The following is a 21,755-nucleotide window of genomic DNA, read 5'->3' as shown; positions in this document are numbered from 1 at the left end:
TAGTTCAACAGGTAGGTGGCAAGTCTTCCCGTACACCAATTGGTATGGAGACATTCCAATTGGGGTCTTGTATGCTGTCCCGTATGCCCAGAGTGCATCAGGTAACTTGTCCTTCCATGTTGTTCCCATCTTATTGACTGTCTTCTGAAGAATATTCTTGATTTCCTTATTGGAAGTCTCTGCTTGGCCACTTGTCTGAGGATGATAGGGGGTAGCGACATTGTGACGGATTCCATGTTTTGATAGATATTGCTTGAAGCGTTTGTCGATGAAGTATGCTCCTCCATCACTTATCACTACTCTAGGGACTCCAAATCTTGGAAATATAACTTCTTCAAACATCCTCTTTGAACTGATGTTGTCAGCGTGTTTGCAAGGTAATGCCTCTGCCCACTTGGAGACGTAGCCAACTGCCACCAAGATGAACTCACACTTCTTTAATGGGGGAAATGGACCCATGTGATCTATTCCCCAAACATCAAAGAGCTCAATCTGAAGGTTGTTGGTGAGGAGCATGGCATCCCTTGTGTTTATGTTTCCGTGCCTTTGACATGGCCCACATCTTCTGATATATTGCTTTGTGTCTTCATACATTGTAGGCCAGTAGAATCCACACTGGCAGATCTTTGAATGTGTACGAAATGCTCCATAATGACCTCCATATGGTGATCAATGACATCTGTCGATGATCTTCCATCCTTCCTCAGTGGTCAAACACCTCCTAAGTAAGCCATCAGAGCATACTCGGAAGAGGTATGGCTCATTCCATATATGTGAATGACTTTCTTGAATAAGCTTCTTCTTGTTTGCTCCTGGTGGTACATACCCTGAAACCATAAAATTAACAATATCTGCATACTAGGGGTCAGACATGTTAATCTCGTAGAGCATGTCGTCCCGGAGTGAATCATTGATGGGGGTTTCCTGTGGATTCTTAAAATACATTCTAGACAAGTGATCAGCAACAGAATTTTCTACTCCCTTTTTATCTTTTATTTCTAAGTCAAATTCTTGGAGTAATAAGATCGATCTAATCATGCGAGGTTTAGCATCTTTTTTAGTGAGCAGATATTTTAGTGCAGCATGATCAGTGTACACAATTGTTTTAGCTCCAACTAAATAAGATCTAAATTTATCAATTGCAAAGACAACAGCCAGAAGCTCTTTTTCAGTGGTTGCATAATTAAGTTGAGCTCATGTCAAAGTTTTACTGGCATAAGCAATTGCATGATGCTTCTTATTTTTAGTTTGTCTCAAAACTGCCCCCACAGCATAATCACTAGCATCACACATAATTTCAAAAGGCAACGACCAATCAGAGGGTTGAATGATTGGTGCAGAGATGAGTGAATTTTTTCATAAATTGAAAGATGTTAGGCATGCATCATCAAATTCGAAAGGAGCATCCTTGGCTAGCAAAAGAGTAAGTGGTCTAGCAATAAATGAAAATTTTTTTATGAATCTGCGATAAAAACCAGCATGGCCAAGAAAGCTTCGAATTCCTTTTATATTCATAGGTGGAGGTAGTTGTTCAATTACTTCAATTTTAGCTTTGTCTACCTCAATACCACTTTCAGGCACTAGGCGTCCCAGCACTATTCCTTCCCTAACCATAAAATGACATTTTTCCCAATTAAGGACTATGCTTTTCTTCACATCTTTGCAAAACCTTGTCTAAGTTTTCAAGACAACTATCAAAAGTTTTTCCATATACAGAGAAATCATCCATGAAAACTTCCATAATCTCTTCAATCGTATCAGAAAATATAGACATCATGCATCATTGAAAAGAAGCTGGTGCATTACATAACCCAAAAGACATTCTACGGTAAGCATAAGTTCCGTATGGGTATGTAAAAGTGATTTTGCTTTGATCATCGGGATGGATCGGGATCTGGTGATACCCTGAATATCCATCTAAGAAACAGAAGAACGAATAGTTCGCTAATCGCTCTAGCATCTCATCTATGAAAGGTAAAGGAAAATGATCCTTTCTCGTGGCTTTGTTTAGTTTTCTATAGACTATGCACATCCGCCACCCTGTGACGGTGCGTTGCGAAATTAGCTCGTTCTTTTCATTCGTAACAACAGTCATGCCTCCCTTTTTAGGCACAACTTGGACTGGGCTCACCCACTCACTGTGTGGCATAGGATATATAATCCCTGCATGCAGCAACTTTATAACTTCCTTTTTAACTACCTCTCTCATCGCGTTGTTAAGTCTACGTTGAGGCTCTCGAGAAGGTGAAACAGAAGGATCTGTCGGAATACGATGGGTACAAATCATAGGACTGATTCCTGTAAGATCTTGGAGTGAGTAGCCGAAAACTGAGTGATGTTTCTCAAGAATGGTCATTAATCAAAGAGTTTGCTCCTGAGTGAGTTTATCACTAATGATCATAGGAAACTCTGGATTATTGTTTAGGAAAGCATAGATAAGACCGGGTGGTAAAGTTTTAAGCTCTATGGGAGGTCTAGGTGTTTCTACAAACTCATCTAAGGGTTCAGGTTCAGAAGGTTCAGCTTCTTCTGAAGAACCTCTAGACATTGTATGTAGCATTTGTTTATGATCTTTCTGAAGACCTCGAAAAAAGTGAAATAAAAGAACAGGGTCTTCAAGATTAAGGTTTGGACCAGATTCTAAAAGATCAGAAAAACATTTCCAGGATTTTCCCAAAGTTTTATTATCTTTTTGTTTAAAAGATAGGACTCCGAGTCTAAGGTCGTCGATACGGTCGAGGAAATAAAAATCTAGAAAAAAGTTGGCTCGTAAAACTCTCCATTCACCTCGTTCTTGACTTACCTTCTGATTATACCATTGTCTAGCTTCTCCCCTTAAAGAAAAAGGAAAAAGCTTCCAACGTAAAGTTTTATCAGGAATGCCTTCAATGCGAAGACAATCACATGTTTGCTCAAAATCTCTAATATGAAGGTAAGGGTTTTCGTCTTCCTTTCCTGAAAAATATAGGTTTTGATCATGGCAATTAACATGGAACTTAACCTATGCTAGGATGTTTGGATAGGCTGTGATGACTCCTATGGTAAAAGGTCAATTTCTGAAGGTGTTGCAAATTGATAGATCGATTTAGAATCTTGGTTTTCCATAAGGTAAGAGTGAAGAAAATAAATAAAGAATATAAAAAGATAAGAAAAGATAAAAGTATAGATACAAGCTAGTAGTAAGACTCAAGGTTATCTCAGCAAACCGTCTTTCTCCCCGGCAACGGCGCCAGAAATGCTTGTTGATATTTGGGAACGCAATAAGGAATTGATCCGCAAGCGCACGGATATCGGTGAGCACTTCACCCGGGATGTTATCCAGAGTATCGTATTTATATTTTTACCACTAGGAGAAAGAGTGCATCTGACTAACCCGGTCTATTACTACTAACCTTTAGGCTACAAAGAATGTTTCTCGATGTGAGCGATGTATAGAGAAGACTACAACCGTAATCTCTTTCTAACCTTGGTAAGGATAATCTACTGTTCTATTGGGGAGGCTCACGGAATCTAGACACCACAGATGATGTTCAACCCGCACCTATAAACCCAATCGATCCTACTAACGGGATATGGGCTGCAAAGGTAACTCAAAAATGTCACGTTCCTCGCTACTACCACGGTCCAGCTAGTCAGGGGATATCTATGAGTATCCTAGCCCAAACACCACGTTTACGCTAGAGATGATTACTCTAAACTCTACGCGAAGAGATTAAAGTAAACTCATAAACCAAAGAACAATAAAACAAGAATTTACTAGTACTTAGAAGTCAAAATACTGAAGAATCCTAGGAGCAAGCTTCGGGTTAGGAGAACTTGATCCCGCAGGTACAACCTCGGAGTAGACACCGACAAGCCGGGCTTCCTCCGATCTACACCTCCACTCTATCTCTCTCAATCTAGTAGATCTAGTCTCCTCTCACATTGGATGCTAAGCCCTAAGTCTATTTAGAGGAAAGGTTATCCTTCGAGGGCACCTCTCAACTCTATGATGAACTTGTTCTCCTCCAGGGGCCAGGGGGTCTGCTTATATAGTCCCCTCAGGTGAACGTGGGGGGCCGTTGGATCAAACCGACATTGATTGAACGGTTATCCTTGATCCTTTAGGTCGGTGGAGCGTGATCCGCGAAGTTGAACGTGATTGGGCACAACACCAGGGCTGGCGCCCTAGGGGGGAGGGCGGGCGCCCTGCCCCGGGCCCGATCGTCTTCCCGTTCGTTCCCGTGGCTTCTGGAGTCTTCTAGATGGTAGAAAATTGCGCGGTGCGTTAATATCTCTATGTAATCCCAACATGTGGGCCTTTCTTCCTTATTTCCTGATAACCCCCTGTAGAAACAGATAAACAACAAAACTCGTAGAATTCTGTCAGATGAAACCCTAATTCTAGGTGTTGTTAGTATATTGGTCCTTTCCCTTATTTATTTGATAATTAAAATTGATACTTAAGAACCGTCAATAGAGAGGTGGTGCCCTGCTACACTGAGACCAAACCTTTGTCGCTGCTCTTGTCGATTTGATGCACGCAGCCAGCTGCCCGACGGCATCCGCATTAGTCGGAGTTTGCAGCCAACTCGCTAAAACAGTAGGGAAGGAAATTCTGGTTTTGAAGCCAAAAATTTTCGAACCTAAAGGTGCTGCTCTTAGGTCAGTTAGTGGAGAGTGCAAGTAGGAGTGGTGTGTGATCAGAAGTTGGCTTGGGCAAGGAGGACAGGTAGGTGAATGGAAAAGCGTAGTTGAGATCATTGTTCGTGAACACACGATCAAGTTTAGCAAGAATCGGGTGAGCCTGTAGGTTAGACCAGGTGTAGAGTCTGTCAGAGAGCTGCACCTCTGTGACACCAAGTCGCTGAATGTAGTCGTTAAAAGTCGTGGCCAATGGCGCATTGAGCTGGCCGTTATTTTTGTCTGCAGCACCACGCACCAAATTGAAGTCGCCAAGCAGAATCCAAGGACCAGAGATGAGGGGCAGCAAGCCCTCAAGGTGTTGAAGGAAGGGAAGTGAGCCAGTATGATCCGAGGGACCGTAAGTGTTGGTTAATTAGAAAGAAGTCGAGGTTGGTGGCATTGCAAGTGAAAGACGTCGTTAGGGTATGAGGTTTGACGAAATGGTTAACGAGGGAGAAGAGGGAGCTGTCCCAGGCGGTCAGTAACCCTCCCCTAGTTCCCTCAGCCGGTGCAAAAACATATGACGCTCAAAAATTAGGAGGTAGGAAGGTTTTGGCCTTAAACAAATCGAGAGTGGCAAGCTTTGTTTCTTGAATGCAGATGACAGAGGGTTTAGCATCAACCAAAACATTACGCACTAGATTGCACTTGTCTGAATCACCTAAACCGCGAACGTTCCACGACATAACAAGAAACTGGCGCGTGTTCGAATTCATAAAGAAGAGGTACAACACCGACACAGGCGAAAAGGAAAAAAATTACAACAGCAACAAGTAAAAAAGATAGATGCAAAGCCAATTTGAAGCTCCCAGCGGCTGTTGGGTTGGCTACGCAAGCCGCTAAGAAAGCAGTGTGGATGCCTCCTGATCATTCCGGCACGGTTCTCACCAAGTCGACGGTGTCGGCGGTCTTGCAGCTGAGCTTGGCTGCCGACACAAGCCTGCGCAGCTCCCTCCCCCCCCATCCCCAAGCAGGAGCTGATTTCGGGATAGGATGTCGCGTTTAGCGACGTGCCTCTTGAGAGGCTTTTAGCAGCCGGAGAGTGAGTTGAGCAGAGCTTTGCGCTGAACAGCTTGTGTCGTCATGTCAACGAAGCTGGCGAAGGCCTTGGCGGCAAGGCGGGAGCTGGAGCGCTTAGGCGCAGAGGTTCGAGCAGCAGTGCGCAGGCGGCGGCGGCGATATGTAATGATAGGGGGGCTGAAGCCTAATCTGTTTTAGAATCGAACTCTACACCATGCCTGAACATTTAACACGTACGGATATGGGAGAGAGTGGCAGACTATGAAAACACCTCATATTCCAACTCATTTTGAAATAGGATTCGGCACCGTGTTTGTATATGCTACTCTAGCTTATACACACACGAAAAAGATTGAGACCCAGTTTAGATTTGAGGTTTTTTTTGCCCAAAGAATAAAATTTTTGTGGAACTGGGGCTTAGAAACTAAACGGGGCTAAAAAATTTTAGGGCAAAATTTTTGGGCTACACAGTCTGCACGCACTCCTATGGAAGCCCACCAATGACTTTGGCCAAAGTGGTAAAAATTTTTGTGGTCAGAACTTTAGCTCAGAAGTCTGACGCACACGAAAAATTTTAGATGTTTAGTTTGACAAATTTTTTTCGGACATAACTTGGGCTGCATGCAGTTGCAGTTGTCATTGGTCGTCTTCCATAGGAGTGCGTACACGGTCCTGCAGTCCAAAATTTTGGCCCCAAAACTTTTTAGCCCCGTTTAGTTCCAAGGCTCCAATTCCACAAAATTTTTTCTCTTTTGATAAAAAAATTTTAAATCTAAACAGGCGCTAAATTTGATTGGTATTACGCTGAAAATAGATGGACCAATCTGACCCAGTTAGGCCCATCGCGAGAACATGCAAGTGGAACTTGTGACTTGTCCAACCATACGAGGACTGCTCGTTTTCAGATAGGACCAACTGTCCTTGGTACACCACCGCAGAGGGTAACTAGAAGTGTAGAACCAATTATCAGAATGTGATATAGACATGCACCAGGGTCCAACGCAACAAGCCAAACACGTAGTAGAGCGATTGCCGTGCAGCTGTCCTGCACTAGGTCATTTAACTGTGTGGGGGAAAGAAATGCATGCAAAGTCTTTGCTCAACGACTCCATGTTTCAATTCCCGAGAAAAAAAAAAGAAACAAAAAGCTTCATGTTTCAGTGATAAATGTTATGCGATCGATCAAATCGTACTTCCTCTATCTTATTCTAAAATTCTTGAACAATCAAAACATATCAAGTTTAATCAAATTTATACGATAAAATAATAACATTTATGGTACCAACGAAGTATCATCAAATTCTTCATTAATTATATTTTCATAGTATATTTATTTGATGTCATAAATCTTTGTGATCAGATGTTTTGACTCTCCAAGATTCTTGAAATAATTTATAATTTGGAGTGGAGGAAGTACCTAGCTTTGGATTGATAATTGCTATGTGCACATGCCTATATATAAAACATAATAGAAGAGTTCATGAGTTATAGCGTCTCCACTAGATTCTCTTTTATGAAATCTAAAGTAGGAGACTGAGAAAAGTGAATTGTAGTATATAAGGAATGTATGCTTCACTAGATTGAGAAAACATCATCCCCTTTATACATGAGTAGGAACCGTAACACCTATGAGTGGGGAGGTAAATTAAGCTTTCTAAAACTACTTAGGCCTCCAATTCTACTTATCAAAAGCTATGCAAGATATCTATCTATATGTGTGCAGTGTACTGAGATTTTGCTAAGTGTGTTGCTATCATTATCGCAAAAGAGTTATGTAATCTAGGTTCTAATCCTATATAGTAGCCTAACAAGCTAAACTACAAACGTAAGCAAAGCATATAATGTGCATAAGCTAAAATGAGATAGAGAAGCAAACTCCTATTGACGACGGTGATTTTTCTCGAGGTATTGAGAAACTCACTCTTCTGTCTAATCCTCGTTAGAGCTCCTCGCAAAGATGACCACACGAGGGCTAGGTTTTCGGTTGAGTAACTCTATAGATAGCTCATGGTCCTTCCCTCGTGCAAGTGGATCTCCATGATGGTCTTCTCCCATACCGTTCCCCACTATCTTCACTATCGTGTTTCCAACAAAAAAACCGTTGGTCATACATTTCATTTCATACATGCTCAACGACCTCTCCACATGTTGGAACTCTCAAAGATTACAAGCCCCTAGTGCAAAAGCAATGATGCACGCAAGCACCGGTTGGTAAGAGTAGAAAAAGCAATGTAATTTCTTTGCACAGCTTTGAGTTCAGAAATATTCATGAGGCTGCCAATTTAGTAAGAAAAGGGTGGCATGCCCTGCACCAAGTTTTATTTTGTATACAAGGAAAAGGAGGTGTGAACGACATTGCAACCTGGCGGAAAACCAAGAAATTGCCAATGATGTCTACAACTCTACATTTGACAAGGCGTGTGAAGAGATGGCACCCAAGTTAAGGATTGTTCAATGCCCTGAACTAATCATAGGTCTAATTGTTTACACTCCCTTCATTCCGTCGTTTTGATTTTTCTATATTTATAGTTTTTGTTAATGTATTTTTATTTTGTATCAATCATAGTGTATATCTAGGTGCATAGCAAAAACAATATACCTAGAAAAAACAAAACGAGTAGGATTTGGAATGGAGAGAGTAGCAGCTATAGGTTGCTGCAGTGTTTAGTTCCCTGCTGTGTTCTCCATTTTTACCTTGATTTGTTTGATAACCTTTGAGTAATCATCAACTTGGCTTGGCCATTTGTGTAGCACATAAACACTTGCAATTAAAATGTCATTCCGATTTCAATATTGCCCATCAGAAGTTATAGAACTCAAGATGTCGTTTAGCTAGGCCATCGGTTGTCCAACGTTCCAGATGACATGCATTACCATTGTTGAACAGCAAACACAGAAACACCTCAACCTGCAGTATCTCCACAACCAGCATTTCTTTTTTCTGCTCTCCCATAAATGGTAGAAATGAACTTCTCGAAGGCCCAGCTCAACCTTTGCTAACTGGGACTCCAGATTGAACCTATGCACTAGCTCATGACTTCTTGTCTTGCCTCCAATTGAACTTATTCCAGGTTACATATTTGAGTGAATCTACCATTCTATCCCTATTTGGACATGTCAGCTAGTACTCCAAAAGAAACAAATTGTGGTTAGAGAGGAGGGGAAGGGGGAGGCTTTTACATATGAACGTGACATCTACCACCTATGTGTTATATGCCTCGGCAGGGAAGGGAAGAGAAGAAGAGAAAGGGAAGACGGGCAGAGGAGGCAAGGAGGAGGAGGGCGGCACCTGCTGCCACCACCGTGCTCGGCCCCGGCGCCGTCTCCCGTAGCGTCGGGAGGACGAGGGAGAGAGCGAGAAAGAGAGGGAAAAGAATCTGGAAGTAGAAGTGGGAGCCACGGTTTCCAGATTCTAAAGAGAAGTGGGAGAAGGCAAGGAGAAGCGAGGGAAGCTAATGAGAAGCAGGAGAAGCCGATGGCGACGAGATCCAGATTCTAAAGAGAAGCGGGAGAAGCCAAGGAGAAGCGAGAGAAGCTAATGAGAAGCAGAAGCCGGTGGCGGTGAGAATCCGCTTCGAGCGATCTGAGCCGTCCAATGAGCTGTCCAATGCGGATAGAACGGCCAGGAGAATTTCTAGCGATGTGGACGCAACTTCTATTCGAGAAGCTGACGCAGTTCAGATTCTAAAGAGAAGCCAGAGAAGCGAGAGAAGTTAATGAGAAGCAGGAGAAGCCGGTGGCGGCAAAAATCCACTTCAAGCGATCTAAGCCGTCCAACGCGAGATCGAACGGCCAGAAGAATTTCAAGCGATGTGGACGCGGCTTTTATTCGAGAAGCCGACGCAGTTTGTAGAGTAGAATAAGACCTGAATAAGACCTAGAAAGGTTGATGTAGAGTAGAATAAGACCGAATAAGACCTAGAAAGGTTGAAATTATTTATTTTGGCAGTGGGCTACCAGGCAATGAGAGCATTGAAGCCTTTATTACATAGAAATCAACAGGAACCGTTATACTTCCTCCGTCTCTAGATAAATCAATTCCTAGAATTGTCTTGAGTTAAACTTTTATACTTTACTGGATTTATAGAAAAGAGCACAGATGTTTATGACACCAATTGAGCACCTTATAAATACATATATATTATGGTGTATCTAATGGTGATAATTTGGTTTCATAACTCTTGTGTTCTTTTCTATAAAATCAGGTCAAACTTAAAAAAAGATAGGTTTTTAAGATAACTCTAGGAACTGATTTATCCTGGGACAGAGGGAGTGTGTATTAGTGCATGACAATACATCTAGACATACAGTTATAGTAGTATACCACTTCTATGCAAAGTACGCATAAGCGAAAATACATGTTTTTCTCTATTCTACTGAAAACTACCAAGGAAAATTGCTCTACTGATTGCAGATGAAAATAGCCATTAATTTTGCAAATTACATAAAAATGCGCTGCAGCCAAAGTTTCCACTGTTCATCGGCTAGTTCTCACATGGTCGAACAAGGAATGATACATATCAGTCCTTTAGAAGAATTGGGTATATTGTTTGTTAAAAGGAAGTTGGCACACGCATGGAATGCTGATACAGTTTATATGAAACAGAGTTGGTTAAAGTTACACCATGCATGCCAAGTGAATACATATAATTTATAAATCATTGTTTGCTCCACAAAGAATACAACTTCTGGAATAATCTCAATAATGACTGAGTACCCAGAATCTAAGGGTGGTTTACATCAGACAAGCATGCATTGTTAACAGATTTCAAGAACAAAGGAATATGATGACCCAGCTACATCTTATAATAGGTTGCTCACCCTTGTCATTTGGTAACATAATAGTCAGCGACAACTATTTCAGAAATATTGAGGAACCACAATGAAATGGGAATAAAGAACATTATGATGCCATTACAAATGAATGTGCTTCTTACTTTTGACTTCCTTGCAGGTGATGGAGCTGTACCCTCATGCTTGTTGACGCCACTTGCAATAACTGATCAAGAAAAAAAAAATAAGGACCATAATTTGCAACACAACAGTAGTAGATGAGGCACCTATATCACTCAATAAGGTAGAAATTCTTACAGAATTGGGTATGGTCACAAGAATGAAAAGAATGGGCACAAGGGCAAAGCAAGCCTTAAGAGTTAAAACTGCTTGATCCCATCAAAAAAATTCATGCCAACTACAATTGGTTAGTACAACAGCCTGTATTTACGCTGGTCAGTGCCATTGCTTTGCAATCTCCTCATCGAGGATTTGGCAAGCCTGCTGCCTAGAACTGTCATCCAGAGTTCTATTGCTCATCAATAAACTGCGTAGTGCTCGCAGTTCATCACAATTAGCCCGCTGGAAGAGCCCCCTCAGTGCAATAAGCAATGGATCCTGAGGTGGCATATTCTGATTGTCTCGATTCTCAGTTGTAACATGGGACCTTGATCTCCAGTACTCTGTACAGATGTGATCTCTGTCCCGAGCCTCAATTGCCTGCCATTAAATTCCAAAAAAAATGTCAATTAGAACCATAAAAGAGCATTTCCACCATGTGTAACAGTGTATTGAATAGAATGTCAAGTGAATGCCAAGCATTAATGCCACACCTGAACTATTGCTGGTGTTAACAACCCAAACATTTCATGACCATCAACTGATCCTGGAGGCTGCAGTGTAGGAAGGTTAGCTCTTCCCATATTGATCTGCCTCCTTATTTCCATATTGAGCCTTTCACGAACCATGTTCCAGCACTTGGTAGGAGAGATATTTATGAAAATTTCCCCAGGACAGTTTTCTACAGTCACCTGTAAATGCAATAAAATATCAAGATACTGAAGAATGAATATAATATAAATATATGGAAGGCACAAAAAGCGAAAATTTACCATAAAAAGAGGTCCCTGCTGTCCAGCGTCCAATATTTCAGATATGTAGTATGTCATTTGTACTGGATCTACAACACTAAAGTATTTTACTCTGCTCTTAAACCCTGCATTAGCAAAGGGAAAACATGCTAAAAGAACATAACAAAATATGGAACAAAATGCAGATGAAATTCAAATCTCTTAATGAAGATATTCAGATAAGTAGATAACAATAAGGAAACATTCCAATAGCATGATAAAATCCAGAAGTGTTCACCCTGATATCATAAATGCTCAAGAGGTATATCAATCTGCCAAAACAAACCTTTTGGGAAGATTGCTTGACTTGAGGACCACAACTTCCCAGATAGCACAACACCAATTTCTATAGGTTCAACAGAGCACTTGAATCTATGTACAACATTAGCTATGCGAGGACCCTTCTGTACAACTCCATTTCTGCTGTGATTTTCCAGAGCAGGCTGCACTATCATAGCTGAAAGACCCCTAGCTCTAACTTCCACACTGGATAGAGAATCAGATTGTCTTTGATGCCATCTCTCATTTAGTTGCTGATTACCAACGGTTGGATGCCCAAGATGAGCACTGCCTGAACCAAAAACACCATATGAATTTTTCACAACTTGAGGATCTATGAGATGCTTTGGAGCAGTGACACTACAAAATGGTTCCTGAGACACATTTTGTGTCCTTGAAGCAGTATTGACAAACTGCTGGCTTGCAGTACGGGCCTGACTGCTATCTTTCTCAGTCATCACTGAGGTATTAGTTTCCGGTGTTAAGAATGTTTGATCCTTGTAAGAATGACATAGAGTTGCATTGAAGTCTGATGATGCCATCAACCTATGAGAATTGTCTAAGTTTTCCAGATCTGGCTTCATGTTAACTCCATTATCAATCATTGACAGTGGCCTGTTATGATACTCCCTAATTGTAAGTGAAGATGTACAGTCTCCAGTTTGGGAAGAGGTTTCTCTACTCTCTTTCAATACTGCCAAGACATGCGTACTTCTCATAGATTCACCTGAAGTAATTAAGGGTTTTGTCACAGCATTTGCAGGAAGTGATTGACCAGAAGGAACCATCAAGCTTGGTGCTGCAACTTTGTGGCCTACAATCCCTCCATTATGTTGTCGGCTGGTACCATTGCTGGTTGGACATGATAATTCATTCTTCACGCATGGTTCCTTCAGCTGTGAGTCATTTTCTGATTTTATCTGCTTTGTCAAAGGACACGCATTATTTGCCTCTGGACTTATTTTAAGTAAATTCATACCTGGACAACCTAAATCCAGTGTCTTATTTTCATTTTTTTTTGGTTCAGTGCTAACAGAAGAAGGAACCAACGATACTGTTGATGCCTGTGACAAGTAGGACCGTCTTGGGCCATCAGTTAATCTGCGAACAGTCTTGGAATCTTGGACCTTTTCCCGTTTGACACACGAGCTCAAACTTAATCCAAGATCAGAGACACCCCATCTGTGAATGGCACTTAGCTTTCCCGCTAAAGCATCAGCTAAGATATTCAACTCATTGACATCATAACGAAATAGGAAAAACCTTTTGTTCCAATCACATGAGCAAAGCTGTTTTGCATGTACCAGGCAAGCATATTTCTCTGGGGAGCATGGACAGCCAGAAGCTGAAAGATGCAGATCATAGTAACACAATGCACATTCCCTATCAGTAGAATCAAATTCGGTATCCATTTTCCTAGATTGACATGGAGAGGATATATTTTGTCTTTGGGCCAACTCCATTTCAATTCGTGCCTAAGTAGAGTAATTTAAAAATATTAGATTGCACTGAAATTGAAACGACTGACACTAATTACATAGTTAAATATTGTGGCTAGCATTTACCTTCAGTGTCTTGCATATTGTGCTATCAGGTCCACATACGCTTTTCCACCTCAAGTTATCAGCAGAATTCCTCTTGAGAAATAGGATGTCCCACTGAGCTCTTATTGCTTCTCTTGCAGCCCCAAGCAACAGCTTATCATGTGAGATAGTTATTTTCCGAGCTTGTTCACGATAAACCTCAACAGCATTTTGTCCAACTGGCAACCAATCAATGGGTGCCACATTAACAGCTTCTGCACAATTGAAGCCACAATTAAAACCAGCATGGTATGCCCGTGGGAATGTCAGGACAAACTCTCCCTCATGCTGAACACAACGGTAGACTGGTACTCCTTCAGATTTAAGCAATGATGGTGAAAACTGAGTAACCTGCAGAAGGAATTAGCATTTTCATTTAGGAATATATCTGATTGTAACTTGCATATACAAGGGAAGATCATTATTTTAAACGCCGTACAAAAACATAATCACAAAATAGCCACATAAGCATAATCCATAGTTAACCATTATCTGGGGAAGCTTATATACCTTAAACTATTGTTTGAGAAAAAAAAATCACCAACCACGAGAGAAAACTTACTAGATTGTGAAGCAAATCAGGTTGCTCCTCAAACAACTCAGGAAGATGTTTCCTCATTGCAGCCTCCAAATTCACAGCATCCTTTCCTGGAACTCCATACCACATCTTTGGAGCACCCCAATGCATGTAGTTCAGTGAGTACAAATGATGATCTTCAACATGCTGTCAACAGGCACAATTCAATCAATCAGTGAAATATCTCAGGATGGATACCATAAGTCCATAACAAAGCTTCCATAATCAATAGCATCAATCACAAACTATGAAACTAAAGAGAATATCGCAAGCATCTTACCCAGCAGAAAGATGAAAAACACATGCCGACATAAAGCCAAGGCACTAAAACACCAGAAATGTCGCCGCCTTCAAAAGAAAGAACTGAACCTTGTAGTCTAGGCAAATTATTTAGGTTCCACCCAGATTGTGCATATTTATCCTCCGCATCAGATTTCATTTCAGGACATAACTTTGGAAACCCACTGCCAAAAGTTCCAGTCTCCAAATCGGCACCATATATTACCTATATGAGAATGGATTTTCTGATCAGTTAGAAAGTAGCATAACTATTTCTGTATATGTAAACAGCAGATGCTACCAAGTAAGATATCACATGCAAGTGCTATGACTATTTAGAACTACATGCATATCAGGAATCATATACAACAGTAACAGCTGAACTGCAAACTAAACAAGAAATTCTCTTTTTTTTTGACAAGAAAACAAGAAATTCTCTAACAGGGCCATTATTGGAAAATGTCAAAAATCCAGGACTAACACAATTGCATTTTCAAAAGTTTAAATGCAATGGGCATAGATACTCTTTGCTAAGTTTTTTTATACCTCTATCTCTTCTGTCGGCCTTTCAACTATGCGCCAATACTCGCCTTCAATATCTTCCACTGACGGTGGTGAATCTCTGCATTTATCTTTCATAAAATACTGATCACTGAAGTCATCTGCATACTTCTGAAACATCTGTAGTGTGAACTCTGGTCCTGGTTCAAATCCAAATCTCTCTTGGTTTTGCTGCATCCCAATTTGATTGTGATTGATTTCTTCAGTCTCTGAAATCTTTCTACGCTTCTTCATCATTCCACCTCTTCTGCTCTTCTTAGACGATTTACGATTTTGGAGCTTGTCAACCTTCTGTACCCGAGTAGAAAATTTTGAGCATTCCCAAATGTTTTTCTCTTTAAGAAGGCATGGAGGCTTCCATGAAGCTGGTGGAACAATACGGCATATTCCATATGGTTCTGCCGTTGGGCGGATACTCTCAATGTATTTTAAGGTGTCCTGGAATTCCTGATCCATAAGAAGATATCATGAGATTAGTGTATGCAAAAACAAATTCAGTGCAGTGAAAGCACTGATGCAATACAATGTGGCAACAAACCTCCTCTGTAGGATAGTAAACAGGAGCCTCATCAAGAACAGGCCTACGTGCACCAGATGGATTCCATCTTGCAATAACCTGCGTGATGTGGTGTGATATAAGCAACAAATCAACGCTTTTGTGGAGGCTATCCATCAATTTCAGAATGACACAAACCTTTTGACAATCGGCACATTCTGGACATCCTCGAAGTACTCCTTTAGGGAATTGTTGTCTATGTTTCACTGAACTTGCACCCTATCCATAGAGTTGAGCAATATTGCGTGAGGCATTAACATCATGATAAAATTCAGGTAACTGGTGAAGAAATAAGGATGAAATAGTAAAGTGCAACCTTGTCTGCTACTTCAGCATCAGAATCTTCATATGCAATCTGATCAAAGCGACTATAATCTATTGGAGGTCTATTGCGCAGTGATTTCCTACAGGTATTGCTCCCAGAAATACTGCAACCTGTGTCACTCTGGCGATCCACTGAACTGGATAGACATTCCAAAATTTCCACATCGTCGTCGATGCTCTGTAATGCTAAAACAGAACTCGAATGAGCATCAGCGGGTTTAACATCATTTTGGATTCCCCATGATGCCGGGGCAGCGAAAGGTCCAAATCCAGGCGGAATTGAGGGTTCAGGGTCCTCGATGACTGTGGCTGCAATGCCTTCTGTTCCCATCATTGCTAAAAACAAATGAAAGAGACTTTGATCAGCACAGCACGAAATGCACTATATCTGAGCTAAATAGAACTGATCATACAAAAATGTGGTACAACTACATATACTGACTCAAGAAACTTGCTGCAATAAATACCATAAGATTAAAAGAACAAGCCCACATAGCAACAAAAGTGCACGGTCATGATCAAACAACCTAGTTCAACGTCATGAAAACAGATCTGAAACAAAAGGTGGAAAGGAACTAAAGACCAGCATCTTGACACAGTTGCAGACCACTTAGTCCCCATCCCAAAATGTTTTGCTATTATATTGCACTACATGGCTTATAATCTATACTACTCACTCAAAAGTAATATATTATACTCAACAGCGTAACTATAGTACATCTCCACAGCAAATCCAGAAGAGCACCAATCAAGCATCATTCATCAAGGATGTAACACAACCAATCAATTTTAACTCCACACCAACATACTAACTTCTAGATCATCCACAGGCAAATCCAGGAAACCACTAACCAAGCATCACCACAGGGGATCAGAATGCAACTAATCAAATCGCTTAGAGAAGAAGCAACCAAGCAGCGCAGCTGCCTCCCGGATGATCCAGCAGTGGATCTAGGGTTCGTTGGCCGTACTACGCTGTGCTGGTGAGACCTAGTGACGATGGAGCCGTTCGGAGGAGGGGACGGGGCGCGCGGCGGCGGAGGAGGTACCTGAGAGAGCATGGAGGCGCAAGGCGGCGGCGGGAAGCAGCAACCGGTGACGACGGATGAGGAGGAGGCTCGGCTGTGTCGGGGACTCCGCGGGGTTAGCTCGCGAGCCGGTCGGAAGTCGGGAGTGACTCGGCACGACACGAACTAGTTACTTCGGGGATTTTTTTTTTTAAGAATCATATTAAGTTACCATTTTGTATTTCTCAAATTAGATATGTCCGTTACACGAGAGCGGTAAATTTTCGCTCACACCTACAACCAAAGATTTTTTTAATTATTTTCAAAAAAAAAATGAAAAAACGACTTCCTCTATATCGAATTATAAGATATTTGATTTTTTTCCTTCAAGTTTGACCACTTATTTTATTCAAAAAAATTATAAACATAGTAAAATTTAGATCATTCTTGAAAAAGTTTTATTAAGAAACCAAGCCACAATAAAAGAAATGATATTTTACATAAATTTTTAAATAAAACAAGTGGTCAAACTTGGTATAAAAAAGTCAATCATCTTATTATTTGGGATAGATTGGATAATAAATTCAAGATACAAACATTTTTCAAAAGAAAAACAAAAAACAATCAGGACATGCACAATTGATCAAGTCATGATAGGTAAAGCAGCATGTTCGCTTGAGCTTATCAGTTAAATCTGCTAATCATTCACAGTGTTTTTTTTTTCACAACAAATCAGCCAACAGTACTGCTATGACTTATCAGCCAAACAAACAAGATATAAGTTTAATTAGTACCATAGCATTTTCGTTTTATTTGGTAATTAGTATCTAATCATAGATTAATTAGGCTCAAAAGATTTGTCTCATAAAATTATTACTATGTTTTTAGTTTCATAAATCTGACTATGTTTTTAGTTTTGTAAATAATCTATATTTAATATTTTATACATATGTTTAAATATTTGATGGGATAGAAATTAAAGTTTAACAAAGTCAACAATAGGGCCTAAGTTTTCGCGGAAGGTGTCGAAGAGGCCTGCCATGTCGAACGCCTGGACGGTGGTCTGCGCATCCGCGGAGCCGCCGCTGAAGAGCTGCTGGTCCAAGTCTTGGACCAGCAGCTCTTCAGCGGCGGCTCCGCGGATGCGCAGACCACCGTCCAGGCGTTCGACATAAACCTGACAGTGGGCTGAGATCCAAACCAAACCCACGTCAATCCAAAACATATATATATGTGAAAGTCAAATCCAAACCAAATTATACCATGACTTCAATCATCCACACCAAACCATACCACTTATGCGCTAGACCCATTAAAATACATTTTCAACCCACCATTTCACCGGCACCTCATGCTATTGTTTATATTTAGCCATAAACAAAAACAAAAAATAAATAGATAGAATAAAAATCATTGTAAACTCTATTATTTACAGTCAAACCAGTTCAGCCCACTTAGGCCTTGTTTAGACGTTGTCGGATTCACTTCAATCCATGTGTATTGGTGTGGATTAGAATGGAATTTAGTTCAAATTACACTCCAATCCACCTCAATACATGTGGATTGATGTGAATCCGACTACATCCAAACAAGACTTTAATAGGATCCAAACCAAACTGGCCCAGCGTGTTTAGGTCCAAGTCGGAGCAAGCCCATGTTCCGCAGCAGGTTCTTGTAGCGATTCGGAGGCCGAGATGATGGACCTTCCGCTCATGGACAAGGTGCTCAACATTGATGCTAGGAGAAAGGTCGTCACTAGTGCAGGTAGGGATCCATGTTGCAGAGGTAAGGAACGTGGACTCACGCTGCAGAACCTCAACCGGATCTCTTCTATTGTTTCTACTATGTTGTATAATCCAAATGCTTCATTGAGAACTGTCCTACATTTCCAGTTCTTGTAGGATTGCAAATGACAGAGAACTCTGATCCCATATCTTTCCTATTTCCGCGTGTTTGGAAATCCTGTGTTTCAAATTGGTGCTTCTGGAATTTACGCCCAAAGCTAGGAGTTGTAGTTTGTGAAAACTTTTGGTTTTTAACTATTATAGTAGTTTTGTTTGTATTTGATAATTATTATCCAATAATAGATAAATTAGGCTCAAAGATACATCTCGCAAATTACAGATAAACTATACAATTAGTTTTTGTTTTACCTAATATTTAATGCTTCATGCATATGTCCAAAGATTCGATGTGAAATAGAATTTTGAAAATTTTTAGGAACTAAATAAGGCCTCAAAGCTAGGAGTTTTTTTTGGGCTATAAATGTGTTCTTAAACTCGGACACCAACATAATCTCTGTAGACGGTCCTTAATGCTCACATTTAACCATCAACTAATCATGGAAAAGGATCCAAATACAACCAACACCTAGACTTAGGGTTTTATCTGACAGAATTCTACGAGTTTTGGTGTTTGTCTATTTCTGCAGGGGGTTATCAGGAAATATGGAAAAGAGGCCCACATGTCGGGTTAATGACGGGATATTAACTTGACGCGCAATTATCTACCATCTAGAAGAGTCCAGAAGCCTCGGGAGCGAACGGGAGACGTGACGGGGCCGGGCACTGGGCGCCCGCCCTCCCTCACTGGGCGCCCGCCCTCCCCCCTGGACCAATCAGGGCGAAGCTCGGGGATCGTGCTACACCGACCAAAGGGATCAAGGAAAACCGTGCGATTAATGTCGGTTTGATCCGACGGCCCAGATTCATCTGAAAAGACTATATAAGCAAGGCCACCTGGCCCCTGGAGAGCATACCTCTTCTACAGAATCAAAGTTAAGGTTTTAATTCTTCATCCAAGTAGAGAGGATCCCTCTAGTTCTTCTAGTTCTACCTCTAGTTCATCTAGATCTAGTTCTAGTTAGTTCTAGTTGTAATCTAGAAAATAGGGAGAGAGAAGAGGAGAGTGGAGGAGGAGCCGGATCTGTCGGATCTTCCTCAACATTGTACTTTTGCAGCAACAGGTTTGTTCTTCATCGTTCTCCAGGTTCTTCAATTCATAATCCTGAGTTCTTTAATTACTTTTATTTACATTCAAGTTATTTATTGGATTCCTGCTTGCATCAAGTGCTCTAATCTTTGCAACATTAGAGTAGTAATTAATAGATTAGACGTGGTGTTTAGTCTTGCAATTACCTGGAATTGCACCCAATCCTGCGGATTGTTGTGGTAGCCTTAGGGTAGTGACAGCCCTAACGGTCGACGTATTCCACCTCGTTTGGATCGATGTTTGTAGGACCGTAGTCAGACCTTCCTAGCCCCCTTCTCATCTCTTTTTGTAGTTAGTGCTCTGATGTCTCGATATAGATAATCTTGAAGTAATTCTTGATTCTTAGATCAACTAGAGAACTCTCAGGAAACTTCCTCTCTTCCCACCAAAAATAATTATATAGTTATCCTTAGGCGATCTTGGATCTTAATTAGTACACTCACGTTCTCTGTGGAAAATCGATACTCTGGAATACTCCCGGGTGAAAGCTACATCGGTATCCGTGCGCTTGCGAATTTTTCTGTTTGCGTTTAAAATACCCAACAAGCTTTCTGGCGCCGTTGCCGAGGAACGGTAGCTGTGCTAGTTTCGAACCAAGTCGTCCGTGTATCCTTTTTCTTTTCCTTTTTACCACACTCACCTTACCATTTTCACCACACCACATGGATTTCACTCCTATTTATAAATTCTTTGCTCCAAAGGGCGAGTTATTAGAGCCATCACCATCATCACATCCAATTCTTACAGATGGCTACGACCTCGGCCCTGATCTAATAGCCATGATTTAGGAGCAACCCTTCTCTGGGCGAGTAGATGAAGATCCATACACCCACCTTAGAGAATTCGAGCAGTTGTGCTCTTGCCGATCTATTTCCGGCATGACACAAGACACCCTTAAATGAAAATTATTTCCGTTCTCCCTTTTGGGAAGAGCAAAAAAGTGGTATGCTCATTCTGTAGGAGGCGTTAATGGAAGTTGGGATGAACTTCGGGACAACTTTTGTCTCGCTTTCTTCCCACTTTTTCGAATCGCTGACCTTAGAATTGAAATTCTTACATTCAAACAAAGAGAGAAGGAAACTTTAGGAGCAGCTTGGGCTAGGTTCACAAGCCTTACCAATTCTGGTCCAAACCTTTCCCTACCTGACCATGTACTGTACTACCACTTTTATCGTGGTCTAAACAAGGAAGCTGCTCTTCACCTCGACATTGCTTCAGGAGGCTCATTCACACACAAACTCACAAATGAAGGGAGAGCTATCCTAGAGAGAATTCTTGAAAATACCCCTTACATAGGCATTTATGATGAGTTTCCTAAAGAAGAAAAAGAAGTCGAGACTGATCCTAAACCAAAAGATGAGGAACTTGCAACCGAGTTAGAAATTCCACCTGACCCATCCATTAATTTGGTTGTAGAGAAACCTCCTGATAAGGGAATGCAAAACCAACTAAGGGATGATGAACCACCACCTTTAGAGCATACCTTTGAATTCGAGGAAGATCTTTTTGAAGATTATGGAAACACCTTGAATTTTTCTATCCAAACACGACCTCTAGCAAGGACCACTCAATCCATTCTAAGAGTAGAATCTATTGACATAGAACACATCAAAAGCCTTTCGGCTATTCTGAGTTATGAATGGCTAACAGAAGCAGAGCTGTCTCCTGAGTTAGCTCGGATCATCACTCCTTCAACCATTCTTCTATGCTAAATTAGAAGGTCCGCTAGGAAGGTCCACTACAATCCATATGTTGGGATAAATGTTATTTTCATGGAGTTAGCTGACACTCTTTATCCCAACGAGTCCATAACCCCATCTCAAAAACTTTTACAAAGTCCATCTGGATTAATTCTAGAAAGCCATGGGGTATTAAGGGCAGTTCCTGTTAGAATCAAGGACTCTGGAATATGTCTAGATTTTCACATTTATGACATACCGGAGATTCCTCTCTTGATTGGTAGACCAATCATGAAACTTCTACAAGAACAACCACAACGAGGTCATTTAG

General features: G+C 41.1%; 1 protein-coding gene across 1 annotated transcript; it reads right to left on the bottom strand.

Moving 5' to 3' along the window:
• LOC110431008 (lysine-specific demethylase JMJ703-like) lies at window positions 10,366–16,947 on the bottom strand. The gene is made up of 13 exons (XM_021449454.1): window positions 16,797–16,947; window positions 15,740–16,083; window positions 15,562–15,642; window positions 15,406–15,483; window positions 14,853–15,314; window positions 14,308–14,532; window positions 14,013–14,174; window positions 13,433–13,801; window positions 11,875–13,342; window positions 11,571–11,674; window positions 11,292–11,489; window positions 10,777–11,178; window positions 10,366–10,684 (listed from the first exon to the last, which is right to left on the bottom strand). The coding sequence occupies exons 2-12, from the start codon at window positions 16,079–16,081 to the stop codon at window positions 10,915–10,917; spliced, it is 3,753 nt and encodes a 1,250-aa protein (XP_021305129.1). The 5' UTR covers window positions 16,082–16,083; window positions 16,797–16,947; the 3' UTR covers window positions 10,366–10,684; window positions 10,777–10,914.

The sequence above is a fragment of the Sorghum bicolor genome, chromosome 10, assembly GCF_000003195.3.
Source record: "Sorghum bicolor cultivar BTx623 chromosome 10, Sorghum_bicolor_NCBIv3, whole genome shotgun sequence".
Classification (NCBI taxonomy): domain Eukaryota; kingdom Viridiplantae; phylum Streptophyta; class Magnoliopsida; order Poales; family Poaceae; genus Sorghum; species Sorghum bicolor.
The sequence above is the reverse complement of the archived record's forward strand: the minus strand, read 5'-3'. Positions and strand labels throughout refer to the sequence as shown.

Bases quoted from the DNA above. Each gene is read 5' to 3' on its own strand.
- LOC110431008 (XM_021449454.1), bottom strand. From the start codon at position 16,081: ATGATGGGAACAGAAGGCATTGCAGCCACAGTCATCGAGGACCCTGAA. The intron at 15,484-15,561 runs GTTTGTGTCATT...CACATCACGCAG, and splicing joins AATGTGCCGATTGTCAAAAG to GTTATTGCAAGATGGAATCC. The intron at 11,179-11,291 runs GTGTGGCATTAA...ATTTAATGGCAG, and splicing joins TAACACCAGCAATAGTTCAG to GCAATTGAGGCTCGGGACAG.